The sequence below is a fragment of the Schistocerca cancellata genome, chromosome 9, assembly GCF_023864275.1.
Source record: "Schistocerca cancellata isolate TAMUIC-IGC-003103 chromosome 9, iqSchCanc2.1, whole genome shotgun sequence".
Classification (NCBI taxonomy): Eukaryota; Metazoa; Arthropoda; class Insecta; order Orthoptera; family Acrididae; genus Schistocerca; species Schistocerca cancellata.
In genome coordinates, this window is record NC_064634.1 from 409,940,099 (window position 1) to 409,957,609 (window position 17,511).

The following is a 17,511-nucleotide window of genomic DNA, read 5'->3' on the forward strand; positions in this document are numbered from 1 at the left end:
TACAGGGAGCAAAAGGCTATTTACAATTTGTACAGAAACCAGATGGCAGTTAAAGGGGAATGAAAGGGAAGCAGTGGTTGGGAAGGGAGTGACACAGGGTTGTAGCCTCTCCCCGATGTTATTCAATCTGTATATTGAGCAAGCAGTAGAGGAAACAAAAGAAAACTTCGGAGTAGATATTAAAATCCATGGAGAAGAAATAAAAACTTTGAGGTTCGCCGATGACATTGTAATTCTGTCAGAGACAGCAAAGGACTTGGAAGAGCAGTTGAATGGAATGAACAGTGTCTTGAAAGGAGGATATAAGATGAACATCAACAAAAGCAAAACAAGGATAATGGAATGTAGTTGAATTAAGTCGGGTGATGCTGAGGGAATTAGATTAGTAAATGAGACACTTAAAGTAGTAAAGGAGTTTTGCTATTTGGGGAGTAAAATAACTGATGATGGTCAAAGTAGAGAGGATATTAAATGTAGACTGGCAATGGCAAGGAAAGCTTTTCTGAAGAAGGGAAATTTGTTAACATTGAGTATTGATTTAATTGTCAGGAAGTCATTTCTGAAAGTATTTATATGGAGTGTAGCCCTGTATGGAAATGAAACATGGACGATAAATAGTTTGGGCAAGAAGAGAATAGAAGCTTTCGAAATGTGGTGCTACAGAAGAATGCTGAAGATTAGATGGGTAGATCACATAACTAATGAGGAAGTATTGAATAGGATTGAGGAGAAGAGGATTTTGTGGCACAACTTGACCAGAAGAAGGGACCGGTTGGTAGGACATGTTCTGAGGCATCAAGGGATCACAAATTTAGCATTGGAGGGCAGCGTGGAGGGTAAAAATCGTAGAGGGAGACCAAGAGATGAATACACTAAGCAGATTCAGAAGGATGTAGGTTGCAGTAAGTACTGGGAGATGAAGAAGCTTGCACAGAATAGAGTAGTATGGAGAGCTGCATCAAACCAGTCTCAGGACTGAAGCCCACAACAACAACAACAACAACAACAGAACATGCTCCCAGGATGCAGCCCGCAACATGTAAGTCAACAAACAAAAAGTTATATAAAAGTACTACAGCAGAATATTCCATATGTTGGTACCAATAAACTTGAAGCAGAAGTAGTCCTAAGTGAAATACAACAAGACATACTATGTATCAGTGAAACCCAATTAGCTAACTTGACAAGAAAGGACTATATCTCATCAAGCTACTTCTGTGGATCTAAACATAAAGGTGGTGGGGTTTCCATATATATTAAAACAAGAAAGCCCCTATAGGCTGGAAACAGCATAGGTGTGAAATTACCTATAGCTAGGGAAAAAGGCTTTGAAATAACTTGTGTAGTGAATGATGACTTTAGATTGTTTTGTGTGTACAGATCACCAGGTGGCAAGATTAGCGTCTTTCTGCAAAAACAAAGATGAAGTGGGGGGGGGGGGGGGGGGGGAAGAAGAAGAGAAATGAATGAACATAAAGAAAAACATTGTTATATGTGGAGAATTCAATAATTATTGGGAAAACAATCAAAACCAAGACAAGATTTTGAAGAATTGTTAATACAAAATTGTGAAGGCTTTCAATGGCCACTTGTTGAAAAACTGCCTGTTCGCTTCTGTCTCAAGTTCTTCAGCCGAGGTTCGTCTGATGATTTTTCTGACATTCCACCAGCACGCGTGGCTGGCATTGTCATAGTTTCACCTTCCAGTCCACCACCAGCAGTGGTGGGTGAAACTTTCTCAATGCCAGCCACTCGTGCTGGCAAAACGTCAAAAAAATCATCAGACGAATGTCGGCCGAAGAACTGAGATAGAAGCCAACAGGCATTTGTCAATTGTTAACACAATACAATGTGGAGGCAACAATATCTGCACAAACAAGAGTGGCTTCTCAATGTCCGACAGTTATTGACAGTGTCATTACTAATATTAGTAGGTCTAACCATGAGTCACACGTAGTACAAACAGAAATATCTGATCTGATCGTCATGGACAGCTGACCTGCTTCTGCAGAAGTAAGGACATAATATGTTTTTTTTTTATTCCAGTCTCTGATCACAAATGAATTCTTTAGATGATGACCAGTTTCAGTCTGTTATGACCATCCTCAGATCTTTTTTACACATGTCCTAAAGATCTGAGAATGGTCATAACAGACTGAAACTGGTCATCGTCTAAAGAATTCATTTGTGATCGTATTGGATCACTGTTTGCACACGTGATTATGTCGCAGTTGGTGAAGGACATAATATTTGAACCAAAACAAACAACCACAAAAATCAATATAGCCGGGAGACCTGTAATGAATCCCCACCGGTGCAGAATGTCCATGAAAAATATGATTCATTTATTACAATAATTAAATACCATTTTAATGTAGCATTCCCAAAAGTAAGGAGACAAGAAAAGATGCAGGATCAGACACAGTGGATTAGCAGTGAAATAACAGAACTGCAAAGGAAGCTGCAAGATCTGAGATGGAGGAGTGAAGCTGAAAATTATAAAATGCTACAAAATAAGTATAGAAAAATAATAAGAGAAGCAAAATCAAGAGCAATTAATGCTACTGTAGTGAACTCAAGAAACAAGACAAAGGCAGCCCGGAATGCAATTAATGGTGAAAGACAGGAAAAAGTTGGATCAAACAAAGAAACATATCAGGTCAATGAAAATAGGCGATAGAGAAATGGCAAACATACTTAATGATAACTACATAAATCAGGAAAGAACTTAAAATTGGAAAGAAATAGTCCAAAAAAGAAGGTTACTAAGTTATCACAAAAATTAAGCAGAACCATGTTCTTGAAACTAGTAACAGAAGATGAACTGAGGAAAACTACACGAAAACTTAAGTCCAAGAAATCAGCTGGTGATGAAATATCGAATCATGTAATAAAGCAAGCAAGTGAGCAGGGTTCTCAAAAATCCCGGAAAAGCTTATGTGTAACAGATTAGTTGATTATCTACACTATTGACTATGAAATACTGATAAGAAAATTGGAAAACTATGGTATTTGAGGACAAGCAGGAAGTGGATAGAATCATACCTATGCAACAGAAAGTAGTATGTATCAATAGGGGATAAATATCAGTCACAAATCGAAACTATCAAATATGGAGTGCTGTTTAATCTGTTTCAGGCTTGTCACAAGTTTCCCCAAGTGAGATTCCCTGATTTCCAGACAAGTTTTAGCATTTTTCCCTGATAAATTTTGAGATCTCGAGGGTAAGTAAAGACATTCTCCCCTGTGTTAGCAAAAGTACTAATGAAGTGTATAAGGCGGGGAAGAGTTGTGTAAACGAACACTATAGATGACCACCAATAAAATGTTGGTTCTACTATGTTCCTTATTTACAGTTATTACCCACTGTGTTATGACTACTATTTTACAGGTATTGTGTGATTTTTCTTTGAAGAAATATATGAGTACATAGCATATAAACTGCCAGTGACTGCCACAATTTTCTTCTTCTTATGGTCCATACTTTCTAAAATATAAACTACTTTCGAGGTGCCAAAATGTACTAGAATAAATAAAATGTCTATAGAACACCGCACTGTACAATGAAATTGTGGGGAGACAGTCGTAATTCCTGATATCCACTGCCCATGGCCTTTGGCCTGCTGAGGAGCACCGCAGTCCCAGGTCCATGGATAACCTAGGATAATCCGCCTCATTATGCCACACACAAACAGATCCGGCCTGCAGGTTGATCAGTGCGAATAGATCCAATAGGCAGTGCTTGCACATTAGTGTGAAACGATGGGCTTCAGATAAGCAGATATGGCCTGCAGTTTTGGCCCATCGTGGAAATCTACTTGTGTGGCCAGCTATTCGAGTGTCACAGACACCATGTTGATGAAATGACACCGCAGTGATCAATTCATGCAACAGATAACTTGCGCAAATACTCTGATGACCAGTACTAATGAGGATAGGTAGCAACTCGCCTTACAGATGATTGTTGAGCCGCAGACAGGCCTATAGAAAAGACAATAACAATCTCTCAACTTAATTTTTGGCAATAGCCTTTGTCAGAAAACGAAAGCACAAACACAATATCTCAGAAACAACTCATGCATAGTTGACTGCCATCTCCAGCTGCTGTGTCAACAGTCTCTGAGAATCAGATCCAAACAAACCCCTCCTCACACCTCCCTGCCTCTCATCGGCAGCTGCTAGGCTAGTGGCAAGAAGTGGTGGCAGCACTGACTGCAAGCTGAGGGGAGTGTTAGAAAGGGGAGAAGCAATAAGAATGAGGAAGTAGGGAAATGGCGCACAGCCATCAACAATGCATGACATCTCATAAACAAATCATTTCATCTACTGAGACAAAAAAAAAAAAAAAAAAAAAAAAAAAAAAAAAAAAAAAAAAAAAAAAAAAAAAAAAAAAAAAAGAAGAGATTTTTCCCAGTTTTTTTTCCCTCTCTCTCCACATTTCCTCGTACATTTGAAATTCCCTGATTTCCAGAACTTGTGGGAACCCTGTGTTTATCAATCACACAGATGTTGAAAAGAGAGAGAAGAAAATATTGTATGCAGATGACATGACAATACTGAACAATGACCGAACTGTGGCACGACTTGATAGGAGAGAGAGGGATCCTACAAGAAGCTGACTTCAGGAGTAGGTTGAAGGATTGGTGGGGGTGCTGCCAGTAAGTATATATGGGTGTGAATGAAAGATCAAGCAATGTGTCGCTGGGAGCAGTAGAGGAGTACATGCTAGGTGCAATGGCAGGTTGGAGAGAGGGAAAAGAAAAGGCACTGGTCACAGAGGCCCCTATCAGTCAATTCATGAGTGAACATGATAATAGCACTGTGGTAAATATTGTGCCTTGTGGACACTGACATCTGGTCGTTCAACCGCGAACTTTTCTCTCAAATCAAATTACTGTAGGTAAGAAAGTAACAATTATTTTTTACTTACACATTTGATTTTACAGCTTTAATATGTCTCCCATTTTCTTTTTCACTCAAACATGGAGTTTCTATACCAAAAGGGCTATAGAGTTTCGTAGGTGTGCGACCTAAAAGACAACGTGATCTTGTTTGTGGAGACAGTGGAGAACGGGGAGAATCACTCTTCAAGCGATGCCTGCGTCTTGTTGAGCGCCGAAATTTCTAAAAACAAGAAGAAGGAAATATTGATTTCAAAAGCTAGATCTTTTATCATTCAATCAAAATACAATAAACTATATATTGTTACCGGTGGCATGTCAACATGAACTGAAACAACTTTTGGGAAGCTTATATGCACTGCTGCTGTTACCTGACAGGGTTACTGTCTACACAATAAGAGGTTTTGCTTCTTATGTATAAAGGTGTAACACACTTCCAGCTACTTCCCTAAACAAAATTAGAGAAAGCAAGGGGTTTTCCCCTAGTATAAGATACACAATAGGGCCCTAAACATTTTCAACAAACCATCAGTTTTATATCCATGGCTGAACATAGTACATGTGTCTCTCATCTCTAGGGCCTATATCATAATTAAGACAACTCAGTCTTTTTAAACAAAGCCTACCACATTCTCGTGCAGAATAGACCTCAAAGGATACCTTCTAATGAGGGACATTCCACGTCAAGTGTCCTAGTTTAGAACACGCTCCCAGCTTGAACATCTTCAATTTTGATCAAATTTATACAGTCTGTACCTGAGAAACCTGCATGAACTTCTGAAAGGTTTCAGGTTCACTTGTAACTTGGTTGAGGTACTAGAACCATTGTTGTGAAGACAACAAAGCCACAAAAAAAATCTTCAAGTTTGGCATGCTACTGTTCCTAATCTAGAAGAGCTATCCCCTTGCTTCTGGACACAGTGGTACAATTCCTTTGTGCTCCACACATAAATGATGCCAGTAAAGTTCAGAAAGCAATGCTTTTTGTCGTTTTCCCAAATGTGAGTCATTGTGCTAGTTTGTAGTAGGTTCATTGCTACATATAACTGTACTAAAAACTGCTACATAATTCTCTTGTGAAAATTAACTGCATGCTTATAAGTTTTGCTTCTTTTCTTAGGACTTAACAACAAATTATCAGTGTCCGAAGCTTATCAAGTTGTCATTAAAATGAAGAAACAATATCAAGCCAATGCATGCAGTTATAGAAGTGCTTATTCCCCATGCCACTGAATGAAATACAGTGCTTTAAAAGGACTGAAAACTGTAAAGGAATTTTCATTAGAACAACAAGAATTTCTTACTCGACGAAGTGGTTTACACATTGCTGAAAGTGCTGAACTATGCTTCCTTCAAGAAGCTTTACTCCTAAAACTAAACTCCGTCCGAACAGGCCTTGGAAGACCCAATGGTACCGACCGGCCGAGGTGTTATCCTCAGCCCGCAGGCGTCATTGGATGTGGATATGCAGTGGCATGTGGTCAGCACACCACTCTCCCAGCCGTATGTCAGTTTACGAGACTGGAGCCACTGCTTCTCAGTCAAGTAGTTCCTCAGTTTGCCTCACAAGGGCTGAGTGCACCACGCTTGCCAACAGTGCTCAGCAGACTGGACGGTCACCCATCCCAGTACTAGCCCAACCAGACAGCTTTTAACTTCGGTGATCTGACGGGAACCAGTGTAAGCATTGTGGCAAGGCTGTTGGCAAGCTTTACTCCTACAAAGGTTTAAATTTTTGCAAAGACCATGCTGAAACCCTTTTCATAACAAAAACCATACTGCATGAAAAAGTTTGCGCTCAATCAACATGGAAACAGCTGAGTAGATAGAAAGGATAATCATGTCTGATATTAAACCAGGACAGAAAATGGGCCCATCCTGTAGCAAAGAATCTGATACAATGAAATGTTCACAAATGGAAGTTACACATTAGTCAGATGAGAATGATGAAACTGATATCTCTGACAATTTGAGTGCTTGCTTAACAGCTGTGGGAATATCATCATTAAAATTTGAATGAATTGGTGCAATGGATACAAAAGGCTGGATGCAAAGTGGGTCATTCCATGTCAAATCACACAAGTCATGTCACCTACCATCTCAGATTTTCATGAAACTTTGCACATTTGCTTATATTCAGCTTGTGCAAAATCTTTTTGTATTCAGACTAAAACTTTTTTTTTTTTAATAGAAGAAAAGGGTCAATATTAGTTTTGCAGAAATCGTAAATACCAGATGCAATTGTCATTTGTGCATTATCCACTAGTTGAAGCCTAGCTCTTCTCAATACACATTTTTTTAGTTCCTCCCAAACCGTCACACACAGATTTATCGTGGCTAGTAGCAAAAAAGGAACGCTCAGCATCAATAGAAAAATTTTATTTGTGCTCATACAAATTTTTAAAGCTTTTTCTTTTCTTATATTGAGCAGCACATCCATCAGCAAAATAATGGACTTTCTTCACTTCTGGGTAATGCTCTGCCAGCTACTTAACCATTTCTTTCTTGACATCAGTTATAAATACTACATCATGTTACATATAATCGCTTATAAAGCAGTGATTCACTATTACCAAGATTTACTTTCTTCATTTGCCACATAAACACATATGGGTGGATTGCGCAGTTGCTTTTTGTCCAGTGGTAACTCTGAAATTCATTATGAATTACAAAACTGTAGTTTTCAGCAAAGTCCATTAAGAGAATTGTTTTTTCTGGGGTTAGATTGTCTTTCAGTTTTTTCAAGGATTTTAGACTGACACTTCGATATAAATGAGTGTGGTTTAAGTGCCTGTAATCTTTTACTAACAAGTCTATGCATTCACCATCAGTGGCAGACTGCTTTATCAATTCTTCCCAATGATCTGTGTTTATCCACTGGCTGAATTCAATTTCATCATCAGCATCTTTGTACACTAATTTCTGTTTCAATAATTCTGACACTTTGTCATCACTGAGAAAATTATCACAACGATTAAGTGTGCAGCTGTAGTTTTCAGAGTCATATACAAGAAATTTTATAAGTTCCTTGTATGTTTCTCCAATGTGTTCCGCATCCAAAAGCGGTTTTACATTTTGGTTGATTACCTCCCCCCCCCCCCCCCCCCTTTAAATGAGTGCCGGCAGCACCAGCTAAAATACACCATTTCAGTCCTCCCATCTAAAACAAGAGTACAGTTCTCATAAATTGCAAAGGATGAGTCTTTTTTGCATATACACATTCTTCCGAATGCTAACGTTGTCTTTTGCTCCTGGTAAGATTTGAGTATATTCATGGTTTTGGTAGAAATCAGTGAAGATCTTTACCACTTCACCAGTAATAGCTTTCTCCCTTTTTGGTATAGGAATTGTTAAAATACCCATTTCTGTTTTCAGTTTCCTTGCTTGTCGAACCACATACTCGCTAACACTGAATTCTGACATTATCTTTTCTTTTGACCAAGAGAGTGGAGCTAAAGTTAAAATTTGAATTTTTTCAAGTACTCTTACACTAGTGACTTTTTCTTTCATTAACAATATCATGCCATCAAAATCTTTGGCTTTGTTAACAATTTCACCATCAAATTTTTCTTCTCTACTACCAGAATCTTCAACACTGAAATCTAATGCCTGGCACACGCTTCTTTCCAAAACATGCTTCACTTTTTCTAGCTTCTTTTTGCCATATGAAGCCATGCTGTGATTTGGAGTGGAGTGAAGTTTTTGAGGGAGAGCACCCCACATCATGTAAAGCTTTATTTGCATCCTCAATACTTTGACTTTTTAGTACATATTTGTGAAATGTCACCTCTGGATCATCTGCATCACTTTCATTTCTATCACTGATGTCATGTCAGTTTTCCATTCACCAATTTATGACATGTTGTGCACAGATTTTGGCCTGTTTTACATAGATACGTTTAGCACTTAATGCTTTAGACAAAGACAAGCAAACTGACGTCAAAGATTTTTTAACTGTTTGTTTGTGTTTTTGAAAGGATCGCAACAAGTTCTTTGATGACGTTAAAAAACTTAAGTAGTGGTATCTGTAATGTCCACATATAGTAGCATTTTCTTGATCTTGTGGAAAGTTTATATTTGATCACAGCAATGCCAAATCTCATTGGTCTTCATTCAGGTCTTCTATTTTTTTTGTAGAGTTTTTACTAAGGTACAGGTTGTCAAATGACATGGTGTTTTCAGTAATTTTCCAACAGTGCATGAATTCACATTTTCCATTGCAATTAACTCAGCACTAATTCACTTAAAACATACTTTATACATGTGGAATGATCGGGCTGCACTACAAACAGATATGACCTGTGTCACAGAAAGACAAAGAGCAGCTTAGGCCAAATAGACTAATTGTTGCATGCCAGTTATTCTCAACAATGAATTTCAAGCAAGTGTTGCATTGTTTTCATGCTTATAAAGATTTCAAACAAGCTACTGCTGACTATGAACATTTTTTATCACTGTGAGCAGGTGTTTGGTTGAACACATAAATCATACATATTATAGTCTTTAAAAAATTACTGAATTAGTCAAATAAAAAGAAATAAATATTCGCGCTTAATGTTAACTTGCCCACCTAGAATGAGTTTTACTTAAATATGCTAATTTGATACCCTTGCGTTTGAGGCAGTGAGTGGATGAACTTACTCAAAATGATGACCCCTTTCTGCCACAGCCAAACAGTTTTTTGATTTCAGAACTGTGTATCGGTTAACAGAAGACCCATTAAAATTGTGATTTTATTAGAAAATTTACAATCTAGCGGATTATTTAAGACCAAAATCAGGTTCCCAGCAGCAGGATGGAGATATGTGATATAAGTATTATTCCACATCCTCGTAATTGTTCTGAAATCAAAAACTGTCATACATTAAAAAAAAAAAAAAATCCTTTGCATCTTTACTGCTTAAATAATCACATCTGTTAAGAATGTGTCTCTCTTAACATATGAAAAAAATTCAAACTCAAAAGCTTCTTAAACACCTGAGTTATGGGAATTTATGTAGATAAGTACCATTTGCAATGACAATGTGGCAGAGCCGTTATCAGAGTATCACTACATTTAAAATTTGATATAAAATAAAGTTGTAGCCTGAGACGAAAAAGATTTTGCATTAGTTTCTATGTTATAAGTATAAGCCAATGCACAAGGTTTAGTGAAAATCTGAGATACAGAGTCACAAACCTTTGAATTACTGCATATTTGGCATGGAATGACCCAAGCTAAAAATACATCAAGCTGAAGTTGCAGTCATTAAGAAAATTGTAGCAGTTGGCGGAGGATTTGATCCCAGTGAACTGGAGCAACTATGCACAAGAAAGCAATGCTTGACTTTTTTAGATTACAGCTACCTGATCCAACAACTGAAGGAAAAATTACAGATATCAAACCATAGTGAGAAAAGTCAAATTTTGACCCAAAAGACTATGGAAGAATTTTGTGTTCTAGACAGAATGTTAAGAAATGCTAGAAAGTAAAAAGCCGAACAAGGAGTATTGGCAGAGCCTAACAGTAAATGTGGGGAAAAATCTTCAGAGTCTGTGAAGGCAAGAGTCACAAAGTATTTGTATGATGAAGAATGTAGCCAGATTTGTCCAAGTAATAAGACTGTATTAATGTTTGAACAGATGGAGAAAAGGTTCAAAAACAAATATAGGCCTACTTGTTACTGAGCAGGTAAAAAGAAATGTTTGTTGCTTACTGCAATAAAAATGGATTTTCCAGATATTGTGAATTAAGGCCAAAATGGTGTGTTGCTGTAAAGACGCAGCTGGTTCACTTTAAGTTCGCATCTGCACAATACATTAGAATGTGAAACTAATTTTGGCACACAGGCCAATAAAAGAAGATTATAAAATTTTACTGAATAAAGTTGTCTGGAATTTGGAAAAGAAGGACTGCATCCTTCATCACTGTGAAGTATGTCATGGAATATAAGCTTTAAAGGAATATTTGGAACCTGTTTTTGCAGGTATTGAACCTGAGGATCCAATTCAGTTTAAACAATAGACTCACATTGACAGTTACACTTGAAACCGGAGAAATGACAGTTTAACACATTGAAGAATTAGTTACAAAACTTTTGGTCCTTTCTGCTCACCACTACATTGCAAAGCATCGGAGCAAGCATTTGCAATGGACTAAAGAAGGTCTCAAACCAGGAGAATTGATTACACAAAATGGATTTTGCTGGAAATTTTCCTTTATTGTCCAAGATGCAGTTCGAGGACTTCATTGGGAAGATAGCTAAGCTACGTTACACCCATTTGTCATTTATTATAATGATGATTAACTAAAATGCATCAGCTACTGCATAATCAGTGATTGCTTCAGATGTGATATACAGTTGCGGTGAATGTGTCTTTAACTTTCACAGAAATTAAGCATTCTCATTATTTTAGTGGTGGTTCTGCTGCCCATTACAAAATTTTTAAGAACTTCCAGCTGCATCAATGATGGGGTGGTAATACAGTTTGCCAAAAGTAATAGTTTTGGACATTAGCAACCAATTTAAAACACTGAACAACTGAAGAATTCTGCATTATGGCTTGGAAACCAAAAGAGAAGCAAACAAGGCTTAGGAACATGCTAGACACCCATGTTGAGGCTTGGGAACCTGCAGTAAAGAAACTGCACCCGTGGCTGACCTTGTCTGGCTATTGTGCAAGGCAATTTGGCAATGGGCTTACCAGTCACTGAGACCGGTAGTGGGATTGCTACTGTGCAGCAACACAAGGATTCTTCTTGAATTACAAAAAAAATGTTAATAGTTTAGGCACAATTTTTGCACCTTACCCAAAGAGACACAAAAATGGAAATATGTATTTCTAATTAAAATAAATGTGCTCTAATGCTGGTGTTAATGAACGTAATGTGGTAGGTGTCCATTTTGAGACATATGACTTTGAACATGTGTATAATTTGGTACACTTGTAGCAAATTTACAGAATGGTAGCACAGTAATTAAACACACAAGCTGAGCCCTAATTTGTGAAATATCTAACAGCCACACAGACAATAAGTTGGCAAAGGATCAGGTCCATAGTTCCTTTTCCTCACTACTTATATGCCTTGTTAAACTATGGGGCAAATTTGTCACAACATGATTTGCTGCCCACTTTGAACTGAGATTATGAGAAAAGCATTACTTTCTGAACTTTAATTCCATCATTTATGTGTTGAGCACAGAAAGTTGTACCACAATGTTCAGAAGCAAGGGGCTACCTCTTTTAGACTAGGAACAGTGACATGCAGAACTTGAAGACTTCTTCGTGACTGTTCGGTCTTCGAAAAAGTAGTCTTCACAAAAATTGTTCCAGCACCTCAACCAAGCTATAGGTGAATCTGACACTTTGCAGAAGTTCATGTATGTCCCTCAGGTACACAGGTACAGGCTGTATAAGATATATCAAACTTGAAGATGGTCGAACTGGGAGCCCTAGGACACTTGACATGGAATGACCCACAACTTATTTCTCTTACATAATTTACTTTTCACATCAATATACATATTCACATTTCCAATCAACAAACTCATTTAGCCAATTGAGAGAAAAAAAAGGGGGGAAGGAGATCGCTGCGACCATTTGGATGTTCACTTGAAAGAATTTTCATTCTGTTACTTACTTGAACTTCTGTTCACAATTGTTAATGTTCTTCTGTGTACACAGGTACAGATACTCCCTGCATACATGCCACCAATCATGGATCCACTAAAAATGGTTAATTTAGAGGGATAATACACTCACATTATTCTTGTCATTGAAGGGATAGATAATTTCTAAAATCATTGGAGGAAATGGCAACAGAACGACTTTCGAAAAAATATTACCTACACAATTCCAAAGCCTGCGAGAGCTGACAAGTCTGAGAATTATCGCACAGTCAGCTTTACAACTCATGCATCCAACTTGCTGAGAATAATAATATACAGAAGAATGGAAAAGAAAACTGAGGATGTGCTAGATGATCAGTTTGACTTTAGGAAACATAAACACAACATAGAGGCAATTCTGGCATTGCGATTGATAATAGAAGCAAGATTAAAGAAAAATCAAGACACGTTCATAGGATTTGTCAACATGGAAAAAGTGTTTGACAATGTAAAATGATGCAAAGTGAAATTCTGAGAAAAATCGGGGTAAGCTATAGGGAGAGATGCACAACATGAAATGTGTACAAGTCAAGAGTGAGTAGTAAGAGTGGACAACCAAAAATTAAGTTCTTGGATTGCAAGACAGGGATGTAGTCTTTCACCCCTACTGTTCAGTCTGTACACTGAAGAAGCAACAATGGAAATAAAGGAAAGGTTCAGGAGTGGAATTAAAGTTCATGGTGAAAGAAAATCAATGATACCATTTGCTGATGACATTGCAATCCTGAGTGAAAATGAAGAAGAATTACATGATCTCCTGAATGGAATGAACAGTCTAATGAGTACAGGATGTGGACTGAGAGTAAACTGAAGGAGGACTACAGTAATGAGAAGAAGCAGAAATGAGAACACCGAGATACTTATCAGGATTGATGGTTATGAAGCAGGTAAAGTTAAGAAATTCTACTACCTAGGCAATGAAATAAATGATGGATGGAGGAAGGAGGACATCACAAGCACATTAGCACTCGCAAAAAAGGGCATTCCTGGGTGAGAGAAGTCTACTAGTATCAAACATAGGCCTTAATTTGAGGATGAAATTTCTCAGAATGCACGTTTGGCGCACAGTATTTTGTATGGCAGTGAAACATGGAGAGTGGGAAAATGGGAACAGAAGAGAATCGAAGCATTTGAGGTATGGCGCTACATATGATTATTAAAAATTAAGTGGACTGATAAGGTAAGGTATGAGGAGATTCTGCGTAGAATCGCAGAAGAAAGGAATACATGGAAAACACTGACAAGGAGAAGGGACAGAGCGATAGCGCATCATTTAATACATCAGGAAATGACTTCCATGGTACTAGGGGGAGCTGTAGCCAGAAAAAACTGTAGAGGGCGATAGAGATTAATTGAGGACATAGGCTGCAAGTGCTACTCTGAGATGAAGTGGTTGGTACAGAAAGGGAATTCGTGACCGGCCGCATCAAACCTGTCAGAAGACTGATGAACAAAAAATTAAATAAATGACTAAAAAGGATAATAAATAAATAAATACTATGCACTTTTTTCATATTATAAGCTTATTTTAGCACTCTTACACAGAAATTTATTCCAAGATTAGATCCGATTGAACGGTTTGCAAAATCTACAACATACCCGTGACTTACTTCTGGGGCACTTATACTAATAAGGCCGAGAACAGGAATATGAGTTACAGAAACACAACGACTATTTGTTTGGGCCAGTCAAAATACTGTCCTGCATGATGTCACCATCATCATACTAACTAGTTCCAATAATTTACACGAAGACGAGAAACATTACTCACTTCAACTTACAGAACCCATAAATTAAACGATCAATCCTTACTTGTGATATTACACCAAATGTTGTTTGCATGGAACTCAGAGTCTTTGAAATTTTATTTGCTCCTGATCTTAATATTCGCGTGGCATCTTCACGAGTCACTTGTATATTCGAGAGATTTAAACCACTCCACAATTTTTCGCGTTTTCTTTTTCCTTGCACTTTCAGTTCCGACGGGTACGATTGTTCTCTGTCGTATTTGTCTTGAAGCTTTCTTCTAGTGGTTCTTCTGGTGGACGTAACAAGTTCATTACGTCTGAATTTTAACGCGTCGCAAAACGCTTCTTGATACATCATTATTTTCCTCGCAACACAAAACCAAATTTCAAAACCAACCGCTACTTTCTGCGCACCATTGATTACAACTGTGTACCAACATACAAATAATCTACTAACAGTATACTACAAATAATGCAATAATATCTTTGGAAACTGGAAGAGACGTCTGGCCAAACTTGGAGGTGCATGTTGGTAAACATGATTAGATATTGGCGGGTGTATGGCATGTGTTTTCAGCGTGGAAATTTGGCTGTCAGAAATTGTTGATGATTTGTGTTTTAAAGATAGTGTCATATTATGAAAGCGCCATTGGTACATTAATATAGGTACCACTGATTAGAGGTTAGGCGCCCTTCCGTGATGTGACGGATTGTATCACTATTATATTGTTTACAGTTATTTGTTCGTATTCGGTCCTTTAAAATTCGATATAATGGCTAGATTACTTAAGATGCAGATACAGGGAATCCGAAGCTTTGGTCCGAACGACAGTGATCAGCAGATGATTACGTTTCAATCACCTGTGACGTTGATATTAGGGCAGAACGGATGTGGTAAGACAACGACAATTGAAGCCCTGAAGTACGCAGCTACAGGTGAGGTGCCAGCAGGAACGAAACAAGGGCAGTCGTTTGTTCATGACCCGAAGATGGCTCGTCAGCCAGAGGTAAGTAGTTGACGTTACAATCTATTCACTGGGCTATGTTTAATGTTTGTCTTTGTGTTTTACATATCTGTGAAGTCAATTTGCTATTTATTGCTTGCTTTGCTTTCCCCCGACCTGTGACAAGCCACTTTAGGTCGCTTATACGAGGATTACTGTTTGTGTTTTTAAACATCTTGCTTTAGTGACCATTAGTAGAGATGAAAACACTTCCAAATATAACAAAAAAAGTGATGTTACAAAACAAGGTATCAAATCTTCTAACATTTGGATTTGTTGTCAGGCACCTGCTGACTCAAAACAGCTGAGCATTTGAACCACTGAGAATGTTTGCAGTGCATATCTGCACCTATACTCCGCAAACCACAATGGCAGATCGTAAGTCCTGTTGTACCAGGTATCATGGTTTCTTACTGTTCTGTTCACATATGGAGCATGGGAAGACTGACTGAATGTCTCAGTGCATGTAGTAATTATTCTACTCTTATTCTCATGGTCCCTGTGTGAGCGATACATAGGGGATTGTAGTAAAGCTGATTCTTGAAACTTTGCTAATAGACTTTCTTGGGATAGCCTAGTCGGTTCTATCTTCAAGAGATTTCCAGTCCAACACCTTCAGTATCTCTGTGACACTCACCCATGGATTAAACAAACTTGTGACCATTTGTTCTGCCCCTCTTCGTATATGTTCAATATCCCCTGTTAGTCACATTTGCTAGGGGTCGCACACACTTGAGCAGTGTTCTAGGATGGGTTACACGAGTGATTTGTAAGCAATCTCCGTTGTTGACTGATGCACTTCCCCCAGTATTTTACTGATAAACTAAAGTCTAGTACCTGTTTTGCCCATGACTGAGCCTATATGGTCATTACATTTCATATCCATAGATTTTTACAACCACGTATTTTTATGAGTTGGCCGATTCCAACAGGACTCATTGATATTACAGTCATAGGATACTGTGTTCTTTTTCTTATGTGGAGTGCAAAATGTTACATTTCTGAACATTTAAAGAAATTTATCAATCTTTGCACCTTTTTGAAATCTTATCAAGATCTGACTGAATATTAATGCAGCTTCTTTCAGACAGTACTTCATTATAAATAACTGATTTATCTGCAGAAAGCCTGTGGTCACTGTTAATATTTTCTGCAAGGTAATTAGTATACAGATGAACAGCAAGGACGTCCTCACCCGGTAGCTGAATGGTCAGTGTCACATAATGTCAAACCTAAGGGCCCGTGTTCGATTCTTGACTGGGTTGGAGATTTTCTCCACTCAGGGACTGGATTTTGTGTTGTCCTAATAGTCATCATTTTATCCCCATTGACGCGCAAGTCGCCGAGGTGGCGTCAGATTGAAAGACTTGCACCCAGCGAACAGTCTGCCCGACAGGAGGCCCTAGTCACACGACATTTACATTTTAACAACAAGGGTCCCAACACACTTCTCTGGGCACACCCAAAGTTACTTCATTTGATGATGACTTTCCATCCAAGATAACATGCTGTTTCCTCCCTACCAAAAAGTCGTCAATCCAGTCATATGGTACTCCATATGATCAAACATTTGACGATAAGCAAAAATCAAACAATAGAAACTCCAGGTAGAAAAACAACAATATAGGAAAACACAGATTGCTACTTACCTTTAAGAAGTTCCCACAAGATTAGATTAGATACGTTGCAGACAGGCACAATTAAGACACTCGCATATATCTTTCGGCCACAGCCTTCGTCAGTAAGACACACACACACAAAAGCACACTCCATGTACACATAACTGCCAACTACAGTATCTCGGGCCAAAATGTAACTATCACATGGGATGCAAGCAGCAATCTGGAAGGGGCAGGAAGGGAAAGGAACAGTACGTACGGGGATGGAGAGGAACGCTGTTTGGTGGAAGGGGCAGGAAGGGAAAGGGACAGTACGTACGGGGAGGGAGAGGAACGCTGTTTGGTGGAAGGGGCAGGAAGGGAAAGGGACAGTACGTACGGGGAGGGAGAGGAACACTGTTTGGTGGAGTGTACAGGGACTAGACTGCCATCGGGCACAGTGTCAGGGGGCTGTGTGGCAGGGAGGTGGGAAAAGAAAGGAGCAAAAAGGAGAGGAGCTGTGAAAGATGGCTGGATGCTTTGGCAGAGGGCTGCAAATAAGCAGGGTGGGAGATGAGAAAGGGACGGAGATGTTTGGACAGAGAGGATGT

At 38.5% G+C, this 17,511-nt stretch overlaps 2 protein-coding genes across 2 annotated transcripts in view; one reads left to right on the forward strand and one right to left on the reverse strand.

The window, feature by feature from the left end:
* Positions 1-14,716, reverse strand: part of LOC126100489 (uncharacterized) — a 38,212-nt gene extending 23,496 nt beyond the window's left edge. The window contains exons 1-2 of the mRNA XM_049911097.1: positions 14,363-14,716; positions 4,931-5,124 (exon numbers count right to left, since the gene is read on the reverse strand). Of these exons, the coding sequence (XP_049767054.1) occupies positions 4,931-5,124; positions 14,363-14,656 (488 nt within the window). The 5' untranslated portion in view covers positions 14,657-14,716. The remainder of the gene's footprint in view (positions 1-4,930; positions 5,125-14,362) is intronic.
* Positions 14,717-14,847: 131 nt separating this feature from the next.
* The window catches only part of LOC126100446 (DNA repair protein RAD50), a 270,875-nt gene continuing 268,211 nt past the window's right edge, over positions 14,848-17,511 (forward strand). Inside the window, exon 1 of the mRNA XM_049911053.1 lies at positions 14,848-15,305. Within this exon, the coding sequence (XP_049767010.1) occupies positions 15,072-15,305 (234 nt within the window). The 5' untranslated portion in view covers positions 14,848-15,071. The remainder of the gene's footprint in view (positions 15,306-17,511) is intronic.